Source organism: Periplaneta americana, chromosome 9 (genome assembly GCF_040183065.1).
Source record: "Periplaneta americana isolate PAMFEO1 chromosome 9, P.americana_PAMFEO1_priV1, whole genome shotgun sequence".
Classification (NCBI taxonomy): domain Eukaryota; kingdom Metazoa; phylum Arthropoda; class Insecta; order Blattodea; family Blattidae; genus Periplaneta; species Periplaneta americana.
In genome coordinates this window covers 175,441,469-175,467,218 of record NC_091125.1, presented here as the reverse complement: position 1 = coordinate 175,467,218, position 25,750 = coordinate 175,441,469, and the positions used below count along the sequence as shown (strand labels likewise).

The window sequence follows — 25,750 nt, the reverse complement described above, 5'->3', positions numbered from 1 at the left end:
TACAGTATTAACAATGAGTGTTTTTACTCACGAACTGAGCTTTCCATGCGGCCATATTCATTATGCAGTGTATATTATACTGTCTACAGCACATTAGCGTACAATGTAGAGAATGAAGTTAAATTGCAAAATAATCATAATATGGATATTTAAACACAATTTTGAAAATGGTGGCCGTTCATTTAAATATAGGCTTCAGTTCTAATGTGCATATTATCGCACTATAAACTGTTGCATCTAATTCCAATTACCACTTTCGCCTTCGTACTAGTAACTGATGTTGAAATAATTCTATACCCATTATATAAAAGAGTACCTTACGTACTGTAAATTCAATCTTCACTTCTGCCCGACCTGCACAGATAAAATTACTCAGACATGCTATCTACTGTCCGTCCAAGTGGTTATGTTGCAGAATCATAGAAAGGGGGGAAATCACGTGACAGTTAATTACTTTTATTAAAGTTATTTTAAACAGTTGCAGGTGAGGGAAATCGGGATGCGACGTAGGCAAACGGACAGTACCTGTGCGAAAATATGATTCAATATTGAAAGGTCTTTCGTCACTGGAAAACGCGAACATATTTCTGGAACGTACTATACTCACTAACTCAATACTGTTTGTGTTTACTACGACCTTAAGGCGACTTTGACTGTATACGCTTGGTTCTGTGAGGAGAACAGTTGGAAGTTCACTAGTAGAGGAAGTGGGAGTGAAGTACATTAAAAAACTCAGGTACAATAAAAATTGAAGTAAAAATAAAATTATGTCCCTGTATTACAGTCTTCACTCTTCGGCATTTCTTCTTTTTATATATTTTCTATTTATATTCCTATTCAATTTTTTTTACCTCTTATCACAATTTATTTTCACATTTCTTATTCGTATTTTTTTTCATTTGTCCTTCGGATTTTTCCTCTTTCCTCATTATTTGACCTCCTTGACATTTAACCTTCTCCGCGTTTGTCCTCTTCTTAATCTTCTTCACGTCTGTCATTGTCCAGCTCTTCTCTCCTATCCCCTTTCTCCTGCTTGCCTGCCTCCTCCATCGCCCACCTCTGAGTCACCGCGCCGCACCTACCTGACCTCTGGCGGGTAACTGTACAGCTTCACCGCGCCCACGGGTCCGTGATCGACCGCAGCTGACTGTGGGACGTGGAAATAAAGTTCCACGCATTCTTAACGTCGACTCTATATTGAGGTCAGTGGGAGAGTCGAGCTGTCACTCCTTTACTCGAGATGCATGGCGGGCATGGAGGAAATCCGTGAGCTGGATGCGATCGTTGAACTTCTGCGTGCTTTGTGAACGTGCTTCGTGACGTCACAACAATGTGGTGATACCGGAGGCGGTGGACATTGAATTGCTGTAATATTGTGCTCCCGGAAAACTTTCACTCTTTGTTTTCGCTGCACCACATCTGGAGCGCGGGTTCCTCGATACTAGACAACTACAAGATGTGACGTCAGACACTCAACAATATCTATGTTCAGCAGCTGTTGCAAGCGTAGGTCCCCGAGCTACTCACTGATGATCTAATATTTCTACCCGAAATTGATAATTTAAAGATTTGCTTCCCGCTGTGAAGGCTTACCTTCCCATCTCTCTCATACTTGACAATGCTGTTTAGTAATAAGTTCGATGACGGGAATTAAATACAAGGCCATCCAGACTCATAATGACAGAACACGCCATTGCAAGGTGCCTGAGAATAATGTGCTTACATCAGCGATAGTGTGTCACCGATGATACAAGAAAGTTTTACAGAGGATTTAACTCTTATGATGGAAGTTCCTTAGTTTGCCGCATTGAGTCGCTGTGTTTCGATGGGAATGATGAAACGAAATTTGTTGTAAACGTTGCCAATCAGATATATAAAATCTTCCTTCTGTATAGCCGAATTACAATTCCAGAAAAAAATATATTGCCATTACTGATTAATTTTTCCTATATACTGGGTGAACCGTAAGTAAAGCCATTAATTTCAGGGGGTACTCTTTGAGGTATTTCAAACAAAAAAGTTTAATACAATTCCGCTCGTTTTTGCTTCCTTTTCGAGATAAAAACTGTTTTATGTAAAACATTTGATAGCGTGTTCTGGGAATGCCATTTATTTAATTCCCAATATGCCCAGTCAATTTAAAATAGTAGTGTATTATGGTAATACATGATTAAAATAATTTTAGTTTTGTTCTTTAAATGTGCAGAAATTTGATTCGAATAAAAAGGAATTTTAAAATGTTACATTTGTTCGGATCAAATTTCTACAGATTTAAAAGAGGAAATTTAAATTCTTTCAATCATTTATTATCATAATACACTGCTCTCTTAAATTGACTGAGCATATTGGGAATTGAACCGGTGGCTTTCCCAAAACACGCTATAAACTGTTTAATAAAGAATAATTTTTGTTTCTCAAAGGAAGCAAATACGACCAAATTGTATTAAACTTTATATAATATGTACCTTGACCACCAAAATGGTCTCTCCAACCAGAATCAAATACTTTAAATTATCTATAAGCTAACCTAAAGGTATATTAGATATACCATAAGTAGAAGTATAAGGTATAAATCATATAGCAACTATAAATGTTGAATATAAATAAAATTTAATATCTGTTAACTTACTATGTATCATTTTATTCTGTAGGTATTGGCTCCTCTTCCTTCATTAGTTGCTATGTTTTATATTTATAATTCTCTAGTATATTATAGTATATTCCTTTATTGGTGGATAATTTTATAGTAATAATTTATGTTATTTATGTATAATTGTAGCATTTTATTAAGGTATCTATATTTTTGGTTCACTTTCGAAGACAAAATAGCCACATTTGTTCAGTCGGTCAGTGACTACGTGTCACATTTGAACATTAACGTCCTGATCACATTACATTAGATCGGCCATTCCCATGTTGTGAAATGACAACAACCCTCAGAGCCATCACCATCGAAAAAGCATTTTTTGGTAACGACCACTAGATAGAAGTTCAGTTGGTCCATGCAATTTCATAAGGGTTATAACGTGACTTCTTTTGTAGTCGCTAGATGGCAACATAGTGGAATTCATAGAAGTGGTTACCTTGCAAGTCCGTTAGACTGAACAATCTGTTTTATGTGATTAGGGGTCAAAGCCAGATCTGTAGGGGAGGGAATGTGTTATCTGGTTTTCAGTTTTATGTCCGACCATTATATTTATATCCATAATTTTACACCAAAAACAATAGACTATCTAGTACGCATTTTATGGCTGAACATTTCATTTAAACTCATAAAACTATTACGCTCTTTGGAGAGTAATATGGAAAATACTAGTAACAATATTGTTTGCATAATGCATACCTGTAATACCGATTTTTTTCACCTTCTGCTTGGGTTCAACATCGCTTCAATACTCTCTCGAAAGTATACGTTTTGAGTTCCAGGCCTAAGCTCATACAGTATTTATATTTTGCTCTCCGTGCGGCGTGGAGATGGAGCTGTCTTCCTGTGCATGCATGTAGAAGTGTTTTGTTTTATTTTCCGAATGTATTTGTACAGAGATTTTCTTGGCCTTAGGTGACCAGTACATGTAAGAATGGAATAATTTGTTGTGTTCCACTTGTACCGTGAATTAGATATTTTCAGCGAGTTCAGAAAACACTTTAATAGATGAGCGCCGTGAGGCCAGATAATGACAGTGTCCTTCACGCACAGCGATCAAGATTTATGGTTGGTAGAGGATAAGACCATTTCCTAAAAATGTCCTTACAGATGTTGCTGGCCAGAGAGGACAACAATGAGTCCATGACAATGCCAACATTTTGTCCTAAAATGAAAACATTATCTCAAGACAGACTTCCAAAAATTCTCATATAGATACTGCAGAAAGATGTATAGTGGTGGAAAATGCATTACTGTCCCTCTTTGTTCTCCCGGTTCATGATGGAACATTTGTGAATAACCTATTATATTGTCAGTGCACATTTTCATGATGGTAATCGACTAAATTTTCTAGAGTCTATTGTGAACAGAACATATACTGGATTATACTTGAATGGGTTATTTATGAAAGGGCCTAAGTCATTATTCTTTGAAAATGAGTTTGAATGTAATAACTGCTCTTTGGGTCTAGATACATCGATTTAGACATGAAGAGGACTAAGTCTCACACTATAATGCTTAGTAGAATTATTTATGATACAATTTTTATTTCAACCTTAATTGAAAAATTTCGGCCTGTAAGCAGTTTTTCTTAAATTGTTAACAATTTAGTATTCAAGACTTAGGCCCTTTCATAAATCACCCATTCACTTGTTTCTTTTTTTAAGATGGGACATGACATTAGCGCTGCGATCGGAAAAAACAACTGAATGACACATAGCGTGGTAGGCCGGTTGCTATGATAACAACGGTTGAGTTGTCAATGTTAAGGCTGGTTGACAATAAACCGAGAACGGAAACGACGAGAACGAGAACGGAAATATTGTTAAAATGTATTTCCGTTCTCGTTGTCTTTTCCATTTCCGGTTTATTGTGAACCAGCCTTTACAGTTCCCACGTGGTGAATGCTCAATAGCGACATTTATTGTGCACACAATGTTAACATTGGTACGTTTCGTCTTTCATTCTCTGTCGATTTTTGTGTTGTTTTCTTACCTTTGCATAAATTGTGAATGTATTTTTTTAACGTCAATCCCATCAGCTGACAGCGTGGTAGCACAGTCTACTATATACAGTCGCGAAGCTCAATATGTAGTAAAAATGCAAACATGGGTAGTTGCCCACCACTAGGATCGCTACTATCGCCTCATCATCGCAGATCTCTCTCCTAGTAGACGACAAAATATGTTACACTTTCGTTGCGTTCTTTTGGAAAAATTAACACCTTCCTTCCATTATTGAAATATTAAATGCATAAAGTTAATTTATTATTTTAATGAAGTATATTAAATTCCACCATAAACTCGAATATACCTGCAAGAAATAGGTTAATATTATTTTTGTTTGTGCAAAACGAACTGAAATTTACTATAATAGGTTCACTCATTCAAGATTATAGCGATAATTAACTATGAAACCAATAAATATTAATTTGCATTTCCCTTTACAGCAATAATAATGGAAATATGAATTAATGGAGTAACTTACGTGTACCGGTACTTGTAGTGTAGGCTTACGTAGTTAACAAAGTGGGATGAGGTTAAGCAATAATAATCACACCAGAATTGAAAATAAAACGTGATCGATAAATTTCATTAAAACAAACTTAATTTTTCTACGTCTCTAGTAAAATATTATTATTCCAATTATTGTATTTTAGCCATTAACATTTTCATTACAACCAATAACGAACATTTCACAAGCATCAATGTGAAATACGCAACGAGCTAGCACTCGATGGAAATACGACACAGTGCAAAGTCGACCGTGGACAGTCTATTGTTTCTAGTTGCTAACCGCTTGGAGCGCTTTATCACGAGATTTGCAAAAAATCACCTCAAGCTTCGCGACTGTATATAGTAGACTGTGGTGGTAGTCCATATTGGCAACATAGCGCTGTAGTTTCAAGCTCGGCCACTTAATTGTCGTGCCCCATCTTTAAAAAGAAACGGGTATAAATTACCGATACTTTAATCTTGCCGTACTATGTATAATTTATGACAAGATTGGAAAAGTGTTGTCATCAACGATTGATGGAGTGCATTCTACTGTTGCAATTCTTACACCTGTTCGTGACATCCCTGCCATCTGTTATGATTTCAGTGCAATACAAGGTGAAATGCTCACCGGACACCATGTTGGTGGAACTGGTACGCGCGGACAGCTCTACTGACATCTACTTGGAGCAGCTGAAAGACTTTCCAGGTAAGAGATCTCGAGTGCTGTTTCGGCGAATTGAGACAGACAGTGCTCTAAAACTATGAGGCTAGACGTGGAGTTGAGGTTATTATGTATACAGGGCTCGAAGTCAACGTTTTCACGAACCGGAACGCCTTGTTCTTTTCGTGGACAGTGCTGTTGATGAGTATTAGCTAGCTGAATATTTCCCTACGTATCAATTCTGCAGTGCTTGGGAAAAGTGACACAAGTCAGTTTCCACAAACCTTTTTTGATAATTTATTGATAACTTACACCGGTTTATGTCGATTTGATTTTTTTATGTATGAATTATTGTAATGGGAGAAATATTTATGTCTCTTTTTCCAAGCGAACAGATGTTCCGTAAGTTGTCAATAAATTATCAAAAAAGGTTTGTGGGAACTGACTTTTGTCGCTTTTCCCAGGCACTGCAGAATTGATATAGAAAAATTAGGACACATGTCTTTGGAAATGTTCGTCCCTTTATCATATTTACACAGACGGAAATCACGTACAATATCCGCTTCAATCAGCGGAAAAGAGAAAAGATATATATGGAATAAAATGAAAACATCTTCATTATTTTTATTTCTGCGCGTATGTTATTACTAGCGAAAGATAATTATTTCCATTTCCAGTCCTATATTTACGATTGGAACCATTGTTTCGCAAAGTCTGTGAAATGGATGCGAAGGCCGTGTCTCGTAGCTCCAGTCCATAGGGAGCTTTTGACATCTATGCTTCTTCATAGACTATTTTTCTAAAGACCGTGACATCACGTCCAAAGCATCTTCAGATATAATCCCAATTGCTGATGAGTTATCCATGTTTGTTTAGTAAACAAGTCATCAATCAATCAATCAATAAATTGAGCAAGCATTTTCGTTTACTAGCTACCACGGACTTGATGGCTATGCACTATGTAGCTTTGGATCATGATTTCTGACGTCACATCTGGCTTTTTAGAGAACCATCTAGTTCACTTCAGCTGAAAACGTAGCTTTGAGACACGGCCTTAGTGGAATATAACAGGGATTAATTATTCTAAAACAGCGTAATGTAGAAAAATACGCTATTTAGTAGTCAGGAAGGGAAAGAGAGAAGAAAATGAGGTACGTATAATTTAAAGGTAACTAACAAAGGATGGATGACAAAAAATAAGATTGTAGTAGGGATTAACTTTATTTATTAGAAGATAAGAGGGGGTAAAGGGTACAAGGGGAATAAATTAGGAAGTGATGAACTGAGACTAAGGTAAATGTAACTAAATGTAGTGGTCGTACTACATATAAGATTTGTGAGGAAACCACTGCATGAAGTAGTTTAATGATGATAAATTAATCTATACTAATAATAAATCTGTAGCCGAAATGTTTCTGGTAATTTTCGATTTTCCAAAAATAATTGCTCCTAACATATATAATTAACCACCCTGAAACCGAAAATCGCTTTTTTGACATTTTTGTTTGTATGTCTCTCTGTCTGTCTGTCTGTCTGCCTGTCTGGATGTTTGTTACTTTTTCACGCGATAATGGCTAAACCGATTTATATGAAAATTGGAATATAAATTAAGTTCGTCGTAACTTAGAATTTAGGCTATATGGCATTCAAAATATTTTATTTAAAAGGGGGGTTATAAGGGGGCTCGAATTAAATAAATCGAAATTTCTCCCTTATTATTAATTTTCATGAAAAAGTTACATAACAAAAGCTTCTTTAAAATTAATTTCTGATAAGTTTTATGCTATGCAAAATTTTGATAGGACTGATATTTAATGACAACGCCATCTAAGGCCGTGTAATGAAATAAAAAACAAATGACTTCGTCTATAAGGGGCCTTGGACAACAACAATCGAAGCTATGAAACATAGCCTACAGAGAATGTTTCTGTGTTTGTATGAAGTAATATCGGAAGCTAAATTAACCGATTTGTATAATTAATTATTAATTCACCATTTGAAAGTGTAGTTTCTCTAGATGGTCATAATGCTATAATGTTATTACAGTAACTTCTGAGTGAATCGAGGACAGGTAAGATTAAAATAGCTTCTTATGCACAGAAAACTTGATAGGCTATTCTGTACATTCCTTTCCTGCATTTCCTAAAATAATGTTTATGTCTCTGGATCAAAATGATCGCATTTTGATTTTTTAAATAGAATTTAAATTAAGTAACATACTGAATGATTTATTCTTCTATGAAACACGAATGTTCCCTGGATCAAATGTACTATTTTAATTATGTAATTACTTTATATTTATTTGTAACGGGTGCAGCGGAGCGAACGGCTACGGCTAGTTAATTAATATAGAAACTATAGTTATGAAAATGTCTTTGTTGTTCACCTTAATACTTCTTATGAAAATACAAAACTTTCTTAAAAATTAAAACATTATGGGCCATATTCATAGACATTCTTAGCGCGGGCTTCCGGTGGATAATCAGCCAACTAACGTTCGTATTCATAAACCAGTGTTAGCGATATGATATGATATGAATCCTATACAAGTAACCAGTCGATAGCCGGGGCTAGTTTAGCACGCTCATAGCGCGGGCTAGCGAAATGTCTATGTATAGCATCCTAAAAGTGTTAACAATATTAAAAATGATAATAAACGAGAGGGACTGGTGATGACACTACACCGATATTGTCTTCGAAAATTTTAATTTTTAAGAAAGTTTTATATTATTATGAAAATATTTATCTAACGGAAAATAAAATAATAAATAAATTAATAAAAGTATACAATCAACCAACATATTATCTTAATAGCTTCTTTTAATACTAGTTGAAGTATAAACATTTGAAAAGAATCTTTACGACCAGTGGTTCCCAAAGTGGGGGTCGGGATCTCCTGGAGGGTCGTGTAAAAATCTGAGGAGGTCGCGAAATGATTTACAAAGTAGAACAAAACCTTTTTATTAACATACTTTTACTTTACACTCAGAAACATAAATAACGGTGAACATATAAATAAGAAATCTTTCAACAGTTGCAAAGTAAAAAATAATAACTGTGGTAAGTGCAGCTCTCCGATCTGGAGTAAGTATTCGATACACACATAGTGATATCATTTTCAAGTTCGAGACTTGTCGCTTTCGTTTTCATGGTAATCATAGACGAGAAAAACATGAATACGAGGTTTCAAAATGTTGTCAAAGATTTAAGAGCTCCTTTTGCAAGCTCGAGATACTTTTTTGATGCAAAAGTGATCAACACTCTGCGAAAAAAAGGTTCAATTTCAACATTATATCAACGGGCACTTATTCCAACGAGTTCTTCCTCCATATTTCTGGAATTTCAGCCAGTTGAACGCAGCGGGTTCAGTATCCATCTGTCGTACTTGTTTTCAGTTTCCTTCAGAAAATACTCAGAAAATTGTTTAAAATCGTAATTCGGGTGATATCCGCTGGTTTTGAGTAAAGTTACACCTGTTCACGAATTTACAGGGATTGGAATTGAGTCGAGAACCGGTACAGTAGTGGGAGGGCAAAAACTGAAGTCTCGCCCAAAAATGGGTCACGCCTTCAAAAAGTTTGGGAGCCACTGTTTGTGACAAATAAATTAATGAATAAACTCGTACGAATTAGACACCCTTTATTCAAAATTGGAAACATTGCAATAATTGATTCACCTGTTCCATTAAATGTTAGAACTTGATGTAAGTTTGAATCACTATTAGAACTATGTTTAGTAATACAAATTGTAAAAGGACTTTTTCTAGTATTACAGAGAGGATATCTTAAAAACCAGCAGAGGACCACTACGCCCACTTGGTTAACATCATACTGAACCAGCTCACGCTGTAAGAAAAATCCTAATGTAAACAATAGCACGTGACTGAAGTGAGGCTTCATTGGCCACTGTTTGGCGCCATAGATTCTCAGTACGTGTTCCCGCCTACTGTTGTACATTCTGTTTCATGTTAAACATATCCTGTTACTCGTCAAGTAGGCCTAATCTCACACTGTTCATTACTTTGCTTAGGAAACATTTACTTTATAATTACTGTAATTACATTATTTTAAACTTAACGTGTAAGATCAATCGCTGCCGGACAAAGGAGTTATTCCTTCCAGAATGCTGAAGCCATACTACAGTACCACGTGCTTACGTGAACAACTACGAGCTCAAGTGAGCTTGTTACAAGAACAGACTACCTCGGTATTACTCTTGGTATTCATCCGCATTCATAGTAAATAACGAAATATAAAAGTAGCTTTTCTTTTACATAGCGTTTTACATATACTTACTTACTGGCTTTTAAGGAACCCAGAGGTTCATTGCCGCCCTCACATAAGCCCGCCATTGGTTCCTATCCTGAGCAAGATTAATCCAGTCTCTATCATCATATCCCACTTCCCTCAAATCCATTTTAATATTATCTTCCCATCTACGGCTCGGCCTCCCTAAAGGTCTTTTTCCCTCCGGCCTCCCAACTAACACTCTACATGCATTTCTGGATTCGCCCATATGTGCTACATGCCCTGCCCATCTCAAACGTCTGGATTTAATGTTCCTAATTATGTCAGGTGAAGAATACAATGCGTGAAGTTCTGTGTTGTGTAACTTTCTCCATTCTCCTGTAACTTCATCCCTCTTAGCCCCAAATATTTTCCTAAGCACCTTATTCTCAAACACCCTTAACCTATGTTCCTCTTTCAAAGTGAGAGTCCAAGTTTCACAACCATACAGAACAACCGGTAAAATAAATGTTTTATAAATTCTAACTTTCAGATTTTTTGACAGCAGACTGGATGATAAAAGCTTCTCAACCGAATAATAACAGGCATTTCCCATATTTATTCTGTGTTTAATTTCCTCCCGAGTATCATTTATATTTGTTACTGTTGCTCCTAGGTATTTGAATTTTTCCACCTCTTCAAAGGATAAACTTCTAATTTTTATATTTTCATTTCTTACAATATTTTCGTCATGAGACATAATCATATACGTTGTCTTTTCGGAATTTACTTCCAAACCTATCTCTCTATTTGCTTCAAGTAAAATTCCCGTGTTTTCCGTAATCGTTTGTGGATTTTCTCCTAACATATTCACGTCATCCGCATGGACAAGCAGCTGATGTAACCCGTTCAATTCCAAACCCTCTCTGTTATCCTGGACTTTCCTAATGGTATATTCTAGAGCGAAGTTAAAAAGTAAAGGTGATAGTGCATCTCCTTGCTTTAGCCCACAGTGAATTGGAAACGCATCTGACAGAAACTGACCTATACGAACTCTGCTGTATGTTTCACTGAGACACATTTTAAGTAATCGAACTAGTTTCTTGGGAATACCAAATTCAATAAGAATATCATATAAAACTTCTCTCTTAACCGAGCCATATGCCTTTTTGAAATCTATAAATAACTGATGCACAGTACCTTTATACTCCCATTTTTTCTCCATTATCTGTCGAATACAAAATATCTGGTCAGTAGTTGATCTATTACGCCTAAAACCACACTGATATTCCCCAATAATTTCATCTACATATGGAGTTAATCTTCTGAAAAGAATATATATGTTACATAGTATTTATCAACTAGATTTCAATTTTTTATTTTCAAGTAATACAAGATTATGGTTTTCAAATACGGAACTATATTCTCCTGCGTCGTGTGAGTGTTTCGACTGGGAGCCAATCACGGAAATGACAGCCACGTGCTTGTGTTTACATTAGGATTTTTCTTACAGCGAAAACAGTATAGTTATCTAATAATATTAGTGTGCGTATTTTATGAGTTGAGTAGAATGTTCGTGAAACAGAATTTAGTCAAGTAATAACGTTATGACCATGAGCCTTAGTGTTCGTGAAACAAGCCCCAGCTAGGAACACGCGGAAATTGGTGGAACGTGTTCTGTTGCAGACGAGGCGTGCCATCCCCGCTTGGAGCACCGCAAGGCCACTTTCCGGCTGAACCTGACGGACGTGTTCCATTGCGGCCTGACGCGGGTCATCAACAGCGCTACGGTAGGCAGTTAGGTGTAAGCGTGCAGAAGCCAATTCATGGGTTTTCACCAATATGAATACCTGTTCGAAGATACGCTTCTGCAAGTTTATAATATATTGGGTGTTCATTTGAAAGTGTGTCATGACGTCACTGTTGATGAGTCAGCGATTTGAAACGAGTCTCAGCTTTTGTGTCAGAGAAGTTGCCTATTAATGATGAACACTGAAATGCGCACGTATGTGCATGGAAGAAGTCTCTCGTGTGATCTGCGGCTAGCTTATTCTGCGCCCGCGTACTGCGGGATAGATTTAGTTCTTCTTTTGCAGCTTTCGATATGATATCGTTCACATTTATTACCGCAGAGTTCGCATATGCACGAATCGTCTGGGTCGTGGAACTTTTTTGTTCTGCACAAGGTATGGTGGAAGTCGTGTACCTCTAGTCTCGTTATTATGTACCTTTCCGTCCTGTTTGGTCCTGTCCATTCTTGGTTTGTCATGGCTTCACTGCAGTAAAAGCACAGTCTACTATATACAGTCGCGAAGCTCAATATGTAGTAAAAATGCAAACATGGGTAGTTGCCCACCACTAGGATCGCTACTATCGCCTCATCATCGCAGATCTCTCTCCTAGCAGCCGACAAAATATGTTAACACTTTCGTTGTCGTGTTCTTTTGGAAAAATTAACACCTTCCTTCCATTATTGAAATATTAAATGCATAAAGTTAATTTATTATTTTAATGAAGTATATTAAATTCCACCATAAACTCGAAGATACCTGCAAGAAATAAGTTAATATAATTTTTGTTTGTGCAAAACTAACTGAAATTTACTACAATAGCTTCACTCATACAAGATTATAGCGTTAATTAACTATGAAACCAATAAATATTAATTTGCAGTTCCCTTTACAACAATAATAATGGAAATATGAATTAATGGAGTAACTTACGTGTACCGGTACTTGTAGTGTAGGCTTACGTAGTTAACAAAGTGGGATGAGGTTAAGCAATAATAATCACACCAGAATTGGAAATAAAACGTGATCAATAAATTTTATTGTAACAGACTTTTTCTACGTCTCTAGTAAAGCAACAAATAAAAATAACAACAAAATTAACAGCTATAATTAAAAACATATCCTTTGAAGAAAAAAGTAGGCCTAAGCAATAATAATCCCACCAGAATTGAAAATAAAACGTGATCAATAAATTTCATTAAAACAAACTTAATTTTTCTACGTCTTTAGTAAAATAACACATAAAAATAATAACAAAATTAATAGCTACAATTAAAAATATATCCTCTAAAAAAAAAAGTAGACCTAACCTCTATTTCTCTGGAAATTTAGCAGCCTAAGTGACAGAACTTTAACCGGTATCTAATGTCCTTTCGGTTAGACTGAAACATTTCATTGCGAAATTTAAGGATATAATGTATTCTAACAGTCACAAAGAACTTCAAATTAACAGTTTTGTTTCTGCACAGCATTCTTGTGGAAACCCAGGAACCTTTCTGAATCTTTCGGAAATCGGACAAAGGACAACTCTGGCCTCTTTCTCTTACTGTTGCTACAGTTTATAGCACTACAAACGTCTCCTCCTCGTCCCATATTATTATTCCAATTATTATATTTTAGCCATTAACATTATCATTACAACCAATAACGAACATTCACAAGCATCAATGTGAAATACGCAACGAGCTACCACTCGATAGAAATACGACACAGTCCAAAGTCGACCATGGACAATCTATTGTTTATAGTTGCTAACCGCTTGGAGCGCTTTATCACGAGATTTGCAAAAAAACACCTCAAGCTTCGCGACTGTATATAGTAGACTGTGGTAAAAGTCTCTCCAGATTTCAGACTTCTTTGCATATAGCAAGTTCGTTAGTTTCTCAGTCTCTGCAGTGGATGGCAGGACGAAGTTGGTCCTCAGTTCTTCAATGAGGAATGGTTCTCTTGTTAATTCATACGTGAGTCGGGATGGTGTTGTCGTTGCCGCTCCTAGTGCCTTCTTTAGAAATCTTGCCTTCACTTTTTCCAGCGTGGCCAGGTTTGCTACATTAAGGTTTGACCTTATGATTTCGATTCCGTAACACAGCATGGGCAGTATTTTTGCGTGAAAAAGCTTTATTGCCGCTTCTAGTGAGAGCAGTCTGATGTGCAATATTTCGTTTATTCCTCTTGTTGCAGCGCTGCTCTTTTTGTGACGTGTCTTGTGAAACTTTTCTCCGTCGGTTGGAGTATGACTCCTAGGTACTTCACTTCCCGAGGTATTCTTATACTTCCATTGTTAATCTTGATGTCCAGGTCGTTTGAGATTCTGCCACCCTATCTGAATACCATGAGCTCTGATTTGTTAGGGTTAATTTGAAATCCATGCCTTTCGCACCATGTTGCCATTCTGTCAAGGGTTTGTTGCAGTGTCTTGATGTCATGTGCTGCAACTGCGATGTCATCTGCATACGCGAAGATTGATATGTCTTCGTTTTCTTTCGCTTCTTTAATGAGGTATCCTGCTGCTAAGTTGAATAGCAGGGGACTCATGGGGTCACCCTGGAGGACTCCGTTCGTTTGTCTCACTGGGTGGGAGTGATTTAAGTTGTCCGATATCGTGATGTTGTTGCCTATTAATCAAGGTGTTCAATCTGAACTTGAGAACGTGTACGGTATAACTTGAACGTCGTAGCAACAGATGGCGGTCTGTACGGTCTGTGTGCTACCATAACCTCTTTCGAACTGTGTTTTGCGCGGCCAAGTCATACGCAGGGTATTTGTTATCATCGGTTGCGTACGGCAACATTCCACAACACAAATCAAATGCTCCGTGTCCATGTTGACCGTCGAAATTAATGTCAACAAATACGTAAGTAATCGTTTTAACCCTCTCCACATATCCTGACAGTAAGAAAAAACTCACCTCAGTACATGTTTCGAAACAGTTCACATTCCTGCCACTACAGGCGTTACCGTACATATCGGTAAGTACTCTTCTGAATGAACGCCGTACTTGCTAGGCAACTTCTCTGGCACATATGTAATACACCTCTGCGGAAGTGTAGGAAGATTGAATTCTCTAGGCTCATCGACTAGCCACATGACGGCATACAGAGAGCCATGACACACTTTGAACTGAACACCCAGTAGTCGTTAAGTGAAGAGATACAGGGTGGACGTGATATAACTGTGCAGCTTGGATGGAGCAATAGAATGCATTAAAATAACTGTTGTGGGTTTTGTAATTAAGTGCAGTAGGCTGAAAGTCTGCTCAGTTTGGCAAGACGCTTCGCCGCTCACTTACGGATGCACGAACTCGGCAGGGTTGCCGGACTTCCTAATGGCAGGGAATAACGATACCTACGTGTTAATCTTTTATTTAATTAGCAAGATAGCCGTCGATTTCGTTTAAAATCTCCAAAGGTATATATCATTCCTTATCAGGTTCACTAATGATGAGATAAAAATCAGAATTTTATCGAGTGAAATAATGTTATCACTTAGGGAAAAATTATTTTTATTTTCCGAGAAAAATATTTATTTCGGACTAATATGTTTTTATAATTTTGTGTTGTAGAAAGCCAAGGAAATTAACTGTTAAAACCTGCACAGTTATATTACGATATACGCCAAAACAATCAGTAAGTGAAATTATCGCTTATCTCTGTCCTTGCTTCCCTAGCAACTAAATGTTAACATATTGTATATTCAGTGCTGTGTTGATTTCTGCAGTTATGGTTCTCACAACAGAGCAGGTGTTTATTGTCTAGCAATATGTCGGAGTGGGACGTCAGAATGGTCCAGCTTGCGCCGCGTTAAAGAGCAGTATCAGGAGCGATTTAACAATGCTGCACCAAATAACAACAATGTTAGCTGTCGTCGAGAAGTTCCGTCGTACGGGATGTCTCATGTCGCCTTGCATGTTATGACTTATCTTGATTTGGAGAGTATGTTATAATTTCAGTAGATGTACTCCGTATGACCGGAAATAATACTCGACAATAAACACCTCCTCTGTTGTGAGAACCATAATTGCAGAAATCAACACAACACTGAATTCACAATATGTCGAACTATTGTATACAATAGGTAGGTAGGTGGGTGGGTGGATGGATGGATGGATGGATGGATGGATGGATGGATGGATAGATAGATAGAGTCCACACCTGTGGAGTAACGGTCAGCGCGTCTGGCTGCGAAACCTGGTGGCCCGGGTTCGAATCCCGGTCGGGGCAAGTTACCTGGTTGAGGTTTTTTCCGGGGTTTTCCCTCAACCCAATACGAGCAAATGCTGGGTAACTTTCAGTGCTGGACCCCGGACTCATTTCACCGGCATTATCACCTTCATATCATTCAGACGCTAAATAACCTAGATGTTGATACTGCGTCGTAAAATAACCCAATAAAATAAAATAGATGGATAGATGGATGGATGGATGGATGGATAGATAGATGAATAAATGGATGGATAGATAGATGAATAAATGGATGGATAGATAGATGAATAAATGGATGGATAGATAGATGAATAAATGGATGGATAGATAGATGAATAAATAGATGGATAGATAGATGAATAAATAGATGGATAGATAGATGAATAAATAGATGGATAGATAGATGAATAAATAGATGGATAGATAGATGAATAAATAGATGGATAGATAGATGAATAAATAGATGGATAGATAGATGAATAAATAGATGGATAGATAGATGAATAAATACATGGATAGATAGATGAATAAATACATGGATAGATAGATGAATAAATACATGCATAGATAGATGAATAAATGAATGGATAGATAGATAGATAGATAGATAGATAGATAGATAGATAGATAGATAGATAGATAGATAGATAGATAGATAGATAGATAGATAGATAGATAGATAGATAGATAGATAGATAGATAGATAGATAGATAGATAGATAGATAGATAGATAGATAGATAGATAGATAGATTTATAGATTTATAGATTTATAGATTTATAGATTTATAGATAGATTTATAGATTTATAGATTTATAGATTTATAGATTTATAGATTTATAGATAGATAGATAGATTTATAGATTTATAGATTTATAGATAGATAGATAGATTTATAGATTTATAGATAGATAGATAGATTTATAGATAGATAGATTTATAGATAGATAGATAGATTTATAGATAGATTTATAGATAGATTTATAGATAGATTTATAGATAGATTTATAGATAGATTTATAGATAGATTTATAGATAGATTTATAGATAGATTTATAGATAGATAGATAGATTTATAGATAGATAGATAGATTTATAGATAGATTTATAGATAGATAGATTTATAGATAGATTTATAGATAGATAGATAGATAGATAGATAGATAGATAGATAGATAGATAGATAGATAGATAGATAGATAGATAGATAGATAGATAGATAGATAGATAGATAGATAGATTTATAGATAGATAGATACTTCGTTGCTAGGGAAACGTGACAGCAGATCGGCGATAATTTCTGTACTGTTTGTCTTGGCGCATAAGGGTTCAGCGTTACGTTGTTACGTAAGTAATTGTTATATTTGAGCATTGTGAAACTTAAATATGACGTTATAAAACTGCATATCAAGTTCCGAATGAAAAACAAAGTATGAAGACGACGTTAGACATAGTGGAAGTGAACCAACAACCACTGACAGTGTGGGTCTGTGCCGCAGGGTCGCACGGTCTACTACCACCGCATCGTGGTGGAGGACGCCAGCGAGCCCAAGGAGGTGCTGCTGGTGAAGTGCGTCACCTCCCCGACCCGCTTGCGCCGCAACGTGCTGCCCGCGGGGTTCCAGGAGCCCGAGTGAGTGTCACTTCCCACATTGGCCCACCTGACGTCGACGAATTCATAAATGCTAAACTGCCATCCCTTAGTTAGAAAAGAGAAGAAAGCAATATTATGTGCTAAGGAATGACATTTATAAGGAAAACGCTTTTTTCCATGTTAACTTAGTTACTACTAAGAGTTAAAATGTCGCCCAATGAATTTGCACGGGTGTCTTCGTACGAACTGATAATCCTGCATTGAATTTCGAAGGAAAGTGTCTAAGTTCATTAAAACACGTCTTTTTCTCTTTGTTAATCTCTCCTCACAAGTCCACACCTGTGGAGTAACGGTCAGCGCGTCTGGCCGCGAAACCAGGTGGCCCGGGTTCGAATCCCGGTCGGGGAAAGTTACCTGGTTGAGGTTTTTTCCGGGATTTTCCCTCAACCCAATACGAGCAAATGCTGGGTAACTTTCGGTGCTGGATCCCGGACTCATTTCACCGGTATTATCACCTTCATTTCATTCAGATGCTAAATAACCTAGATGTTGATACAGCATCGTAAAATAATCCAATAAAATAAAAATAAAACCTCCTCACAATATCTTCATCCGTAGTTTCTACTCCAACACGACTGTCGTAAGCTTGCACCTTCATATTTTTTAATGCAGTGGAGAGTACGTCCACCACTGTGGAGTAATGAAACTAGCGGTCCCGGGTTCAAGTCCTAGTGGGCCAAGTTACCTGGTTCAGATCTTTTTAGGTTTTCTCCCTTAACCAATTGAAGCAGAATTGCTGAGCAACTGAAAAAAAAAAAACATTCAGAGTCAAGATATGTGACGTTCGTTCTCTTGACTGCCAATCTGGTGTGGATTAGGAATAAAGTTCATTTGTGGCTTTGGAACTTATTGCCCAGATAGTTTCGTAAGAATTTTCCTCAGCTGCAAAATAAACTTCGTGGTCTTTTCTGTCACAAGTGGCATGGAGGACAGACAACCTCGCATTTGATCAGATTCTTGAATCAAGACAATCCGGTGACAGTGGTGGCCACATATAATTTAATTGTTATGTTGCAGTTTCCGTGAGCTCGAGCTGCACGAAGTGAATGGCTCGGCCCCCGAGCCTGTGCTGGGCGTGGGGGTGCGGCAAGGTGGCCAGCTCGTCACGGGAGAACTGAATGTGAACCCGGGTACACCTCTCAAGATGGAGATCTTCCTAGACAAGGGCAGCGCTCCCGTGTACGGCCTACTCGTGAGCTACATGCAGGTCAGCGACACGAAGGCACAGGAGGAGACCATCATCTTCAACGGCTGTTCCGTGGACCCCTACCTCTTTGAGAACTTCAACACTGTGGACGGGGACTTCCTGTCTGCAAAGTTCCGCGCATTCAAATTCCCAGAGTCGACATATGTGCAGTTCAAGGGCACCGTGAACGTCTGCCTGGACAAGTGCAGAGGGGTAGGCTGACAATACAGTTTGATATAATATAGTCATATATTTTTAAAAATCGTCTTCTACATATCAATCAATCAATCAATCAATCGAACTCCTGTATCTCCTCATGAGGAGCATAGGGCATTCACAAAGTGTCTCCATCGGACCCTATTTGTAGCCAACTTCTTCACTTCGCTCCATGTTTTCCCCTCCCTAGCAATTTCCTCCAAAACTGTTCTCTTCCATGTATTTTTTGGCCTTCCTCTTGTTCTACTACCCTGGGGGTTCCAATCCAAAGCCATTCTTTCTACTGCTCCATCTTCTTTCCTGATTGTGTGCCCTATCCAATTCCACTTCCGTCTTTTGATTTCTATTGTGATTTCTTTCTGATTTGTTATCTTCCATAGTTCTGAGTTTGTGATTATGTCTGACCATCTAATTTTTAAGATTCTTCGTAAACATCTATTAACAATTGTTTGCAGTTTATTTTGTATAATTTTACTTGTTTTCCATGTCTCACAGCCATATAATAAGACTGATTTCACGTTACTGTTAAAGATTTTACTTCTACATATAGTGTTACGTAAATTTTTAACAAAGAAAATAAATAAACTGCTAGTACACAGGGCTAACGATTTCAGCATCTGGGCATTTGGTTCTGATGAGTGCAGTGATTGTTCAAGTGACATGGAGACATGAGATAATTACTTGTCTCTGTCCTTATAATTCACTTCGGCCCCACATCTATCTCTTTGTTTCTGTTTGAGTTCATCAGTGCCATCACATTCATTTGTGGATTGTCGGTCTCATTCCTTTCATAGAAGCAAAAGTTATATCTGCAATAATGAGCATCAACATTTGTTGAAAGTAACTGCGAGAAATTTTGTAAAAATGAATGACGGGAGATTCTGAACAGGAGTAGTTAGAAAAAGAGGGATGTAATTTCAAGCCTGGTGGGGAAAAAGTTCATAAATTTAATTGTAAAGCATGAACACAATTTAAAAGAAGAGATGTGATGGAAAAAGCACCAAATTTAAAAAACTTAACATGGAAATGTTTAACATAAGTAAGAAAGTGGAATTATTAATCTGTTGTATGGTATAACATTGTTACCTCTATCGCAGTGAATTAGTAATTGGTCCGTTATTTTACAATTTTGATTCTGTTTCGTCAAAAACTTGCAATATGGCTTGCTTTGACACACAATTCATGATCTAAGTTAACTTGTCATTATCCTGAAGTACATATTATTCATTATTTTGCTCCAATAAAGAATATCCCGATTATTGTAATTTCTGGGTGCTACAGATAGGGGAGAGTCAGGTAGTATCAGACATTGGGTAATATCGGGCAGTGCGTTTCTTTCATCTACCACCATATTGTAGTACCTGAATGACATGGTTACGTTTCTCTATGCGACATCACAGAAACGTAACCATGTCAATGAGGTACTATCATCGTGTGGTAGATGAAAGAAACTCACTGTCTGATATTACCCGATGTCCGATACTACCCGACTCTCCCCTATGTCAGCATAGTTTGTAACTATCTACCATTTTACTTTAAATTTTTTTCTAATGTACTGAAAATGGCGAATTGAGTAATACCTCTGGCTCGTCAAACTTAATGTCAGGAATAACAAACTTCATATTAAATGGATACAGTATCTTTGACATTTGATTCAGTTCAGATGTCTTGAACCAGCCATCTACTTTGTATACTTTCCCTTTGGTCTCAGTCACCCACGTAGACTGATGATGTCTGGTCCTCAGGTGGAGTGCAGTAATGGACAGACTGGTTACGGGCGCAGACGCAGAGAGGTTGCGGCCATCCCGGCAGACCCCAACAAAGTGTTCGAGGTCTCCATGTCTACCTACATCAAGGTGAACTACAAGGACGAGGAAGTGCTCGAGAAAGGTGCGCTCTAAATCTGGTCACTTAGGTGAACATAAGTTGCTATAGAATAGATAGTTAACAGTAGACTGTGGACCCCTATATACTGCTACTTTGTGGGCACTCTGTCGAAACGAAGTGCGTACATTTTGTACATTTTTTTCCCTTAAGAATTACGTTACGTAATAAATATTATTTGACTGGCAAGCATATAATGCCAGAATTTGTATTTGTCAATGAGACAAAAGTTTTATTTTTTGTCTGGGATGGGTATGCATTAAAGTGAACATCCCTGATTGAGTTCTTTCATTGGAAGAGAAATCAACATTTGACATCTACATAAATGTCTCTTGATATTAGGGTTACCACCTGTTTTTTAAGAAAATATGGGAGAGACAGCGATCTGCAATACTTCACATTGAAAATTATCAAATTATTCAATTCAGTTAGGCTTAAATTATTTGAGACATTTTGCCTTGCATAATAGTTTCAAACAAATTGTGCATGAGTAGTTGAAGTCGATTATGATTTGCAGTTCTGATTTGATTAGATGTGTCGTGCTCCTGTTTCGACATCTGTTCACTTACTGTTCATAAGAGGAAACACTCTCTGCATGAGCTTTGCTGCCTGGTATGCTTAAAACACAACTCGTTAGTTTTTTTCTGAATTTCTAACTCTAACATCGTTTGATTTTAAACTGTGAACCCTGAAACTATTTCTGGAAAGTACTACCTTATACAGAGATTGCACAGTTCAGTGCATCTCTAGAACAATTGAATCTCCAATATAAATCACCTTAGATCATGAAAAAATTTAATGTTTCAAATGGATTTATGCATTGTGCAAAAATAAGGGAGAAAAATGCTCGAAGAGAAGAAAAATACAGGAGTTGGGAGACTGTTAAAAGTTTCGGCTAAATACGGAAGATTCTAGGAAATACAGGAGAGTTGGAAACCCTACTTGAGATGTACTGTCCTTGGATTTTTGTTATTGTCCATGTCTTTTGATAGCATTATCAGTTACAGAAAATGAACACTTCTCTCATTATATGCACTGCCACTCACATTCTGCATTTAACTGAGAATTCTATACAGTCAAAATAAATGTTTTCCTTAATACTTACTGACTGGCATATTATTTATTCGCTTGTTTTCATACTCTCTCTCGCTATCATAATATTAATACTTGATCACAACGCGATAACACGCTAGAAATTCCACTTCACACATCATCTCTGTATTCCTCATCTTTCACTGTTGCTACCTCTCGTCACTGGAACTCTCTGCCACCTGAAGTCAAGGGCTGCCGAACATTGAAATCTTTCAAATCCAAGTTAGAAAATTATCTTTTGACGAGTTGCCAAACTAACTTACTATTATGACAAGTGTTGTATTGCATGTTTCCACGTATTCACATTTTTTTTTATTTTCTAGTGATATTTAACCTATTTTATATTTTTGTTTTCATATTTTCCGATAATGTTATATCTCTAATATGATAAGTTGAGCATATAATCATAATTTTCCTTACTGTGTGTACTTAAAAATATTGTATTCATTGTATGCTTTGTACTGCACTATTTTATTACTATTATTATTATTATTATTATTATTATTATTATTATTATTATTATTATTATTATTATTATTATTACTATTCTTTTTATTATTATTACTATTCTTTTTATTATTATTATTATTATTATTATTATTATTATTATTATTATTATTATTATTATTGCTATTAATTTTGCTTTGACCAACACCTCGACAAGTAACAAAAGTGAACAACATGAAGTGGGAATTAAAAAAATGTTTATATTCAACGAAGTGAAAGCAATAGGAGCAGCTGTGAAGCAGATACTAAGGAGAAGTTTCTGAACAATAATGAAATGTGTTGAGCGGCAGCTCAGTAGTTGAGGTGTGATGTTATTGCATTGCAGCCAAGCTGGGTGGCTCTGTGGTCGAATCCCGTCGTGCAGAGCAGATCAGCATCAACGCCACGAGCACTCAGGAGCAGCCTGAAGCCCACCTCAAGCTGGAGACCGAGGAGGTTCGCGAGGAGCTGCGCTACATGGTGATCGAGAACCACGCGGCTGCTGCCACTCGCTACGGGGCACTCGCCGCCGTGCTCACACTGCTGGCCCTGCTCCTCCAGTGAGGTGCCAGGGGCCTCGTCCGTGACAGACACTTCCATGACCATTATGATGGCTCCAGCTTCACCACATCTGTCAGTACACTACTTGCCTCCCTCCTACACGGCTTGCTGATGAGATAGATGTGCCAAGTGTCACTCATGATCTTATATGTTGTAGATTTTCTTTATTGCTCGCAGTGAAAGGAGATGCGTAAATGTTTGGGCTGGAGATCTCGAACTGGAAACCTTGCTGATGCTGATTGCGCTGTACAATGAAGTATTTAATACAAGTAGGAACAGGGCTGGGCAAAATACTGATATCCAAGTATTTGAAATACAAATACAAAATACTTCAAATAATTGTATTTGAAATACAAATACAAAATACTTTTAAAAAATTATCCAAAATACATTTGTATTTGAAATACTCGATACAATATATAGACCTAAAGAAATAAGAATATTACTGAAAATCTAAAATATTATATTAACATTAAAAGTATTTTTACCTCGAAATTTTATATAAACACTGAAACTGAACATTCTTCCTTTTCCCAGTCAGCAATGAAATTATGCTACATATGAATAGTTACTGATCCCTTAAAAAAAAAAAAAAACAGTTTCTCAAGAAGTTTATCAGATAAGGATCCCCTTGCTTGTGAATAAATAATTCCTGCAAAACAGAACAGTCTTTCTGCAGGTGCAGAGGTACACAAACTTGTATTATACTTTGTAAAAGCTTGTTTCACTGTTGGGTAATTCTCTAGAGTGCACAGGGTTGTCCCTTTGCCATTGAAGATGAGATGGCTGACACTGCCTCACCAAATGATAAGAAGAGGACACAGAATATGTGTGTGAAACCAGCTGACCAGTTCTCTGTTACACCTGTTTATAACATGTTTGAATTGCAATATTTGAGAGACTGAGTCATAAAGAGAAATCCATCGAGTTGGGCAAGGAAACTTTGATGAATATTTCAAGATATCTGATATAATTTCTGAGGATGTGGGTCTCCTAGACGCATTCCATAATGCTGAACATTTAGCAAGTGTTGGGTGATGGATCCTTGATGTTGTTGGAGATTTCTTTATGGCATTAAGGGAATCAGTTGTGGCAAGAAAACTAGCAGATCTGAAATGGATAGGCAAATAAGACAAAAGTTCATTCTTCAAATCCAAATCCAAAACTTGAAGGACCAGAAGAAAAAAAAGTATTTTAAGTATTTGAAATACAAAATACATCAAATTTATGTATTTAAATACAAAATACTTTTGAAAATCCTTACAAATTACAAAATACAAAATACAAATGTATTTCAAATACTGCCCAGCCCTGAGTAGGAAACCTAAAAGGCTGGAAGTTGCTCGTAGATTAATGGTCGGGGAGAATTGCTGCAATAATGGCAGAGGGAAAATTTGTATCAGCAACGTCGTCAGCGGTTAATTCCACATGGGTTGGATGCGTTTCTGGTGTGAAGATTACGAATTCGTGTAAGAACCGTTAGTTTGCTCTAAGGCTTCTTTTTTATGTTATTTCAGAGTTAGTTCTGTTGTATGGAAGTGGAGTTTGGGCAATTGGAAGGAGATTTGGAGCCTCTGTAAATTAAAACATAGACAAAAGTGTGTGTGAGAACGCCTTCGACACTTGAGTGCGGATGCTGACACCTGATGCATGGGTGTGAAGCTAGAGCCTTCATAGTTATCTTATATAAATGTATAAAAAGTACTGGTTAAAATTCGATTAACAATTCAATTAATCGATTAATTTTTACATATTAACAGACCACGACTCAACAGCCCTAATAAAGACTACAGAACATACTCTTCCTTTCAAATGTGTGAGGTTACAGAAGTGTGTGACATCACGGCGCGAGGTGAAATTATTTCTAGTAAGTGTAAGAGTGGCTCAAATAGCCCCACTGCTCAATTCGTGGCTAGTTTTCTGCTTCGGTAACAGGCCCACCCCACTGCCGCAGACAGGCAGTCGTGGAAGGGGCACGCCTCCATGATGTAACTTCTAATTGAACTAATTTTTTTATTTTTAAACACAGCTGCAAATTAGGCTTTGCATGTGGAGGTCGGAGATGGCAACTTCTTGGATTTTGAGACTTGTCGTATCTTCCAACTATGTATGTACTTCTGTTTGTACTCAAAATTGAGCAGGGCTTCTCGGCTCTACTCGTTACTTCTCGAATTCTGAGGGACCTGAGCGCACGGCAGGTGTGTCAGATTCTCGTACTAACTAGTCGAAACATCTTTGACAATAACTTGTACTTAAGCTTCACTGTCAATAAACACTCTAACAATTATTACTTTGTGTACGATTCCCGGTCTCTCTATCCCACTCTCCTATCATACCCATCTACTGTTCTAGAGTTCCAGGAACGTGCTGGTCCCAGCCACACACATGTCTAGAGAGAACAGGTCAGGAGAGACCACCTGTAACACTGCTGAGGTCATTACAACGATTGCATGTGTCATTCGTGACACCTTTTATTTACTGCTGTACTTTTGTGTTCATCATCAGAGTTTCGTCAGGAATAATTGCGCAGATTACTTAGTTGTATGTCAATACCAGCATTTTTAAAATGCCGATCCCAGAGATAATGAGAGAATTTTGATATTACCGGTACCTAATAAATGACACTGAGAAAGAACTAATAGTCCACACC

General features: G+C 37.2%; 1 protein-coding gene across 1 annotated transcript in view; it reads left to right on the top strand.

Annotated features, from left to right (window-relative positions):
* Window positions 1–25,387, top strand: part of qsm (Zona pelucida superfamily protein qsm) — a 66,989-nt gene extending 41,602 nt beyond the window's left edge. Inside the window, exons 2-7 of the mRNA XM_069836421.1 lie at window positions 5,747–5,848; window positions 11,716–11,819; window positions 17,521–17,654; window positions 18,693–19,074; window positions 20,823–20,967; window positions 22,886–25,387. Coding sequence (XP_069692522.1) covers window positions 5,747–5,848; window positions 11,716–11,819; window positions 17,521–17,654; window positions 18,693–19,074; window positions 20,823–20,967; window positions 22,886–23,103 — 1,085 coding nt within the window. The 3' untranslated portion in view covers window positions 23,104–25,387. The remainder of the gene's footprint in view (window positions 1–5,746; window positions 5,849–11,715; window positions 11,820–17,520; window positions 17,655–18,692; window positions 19,075–20,822; window positions 20,968–22,885) is intronic.
* Window positions 25,388–25,750: the final 363 nt, after the last annotated feature.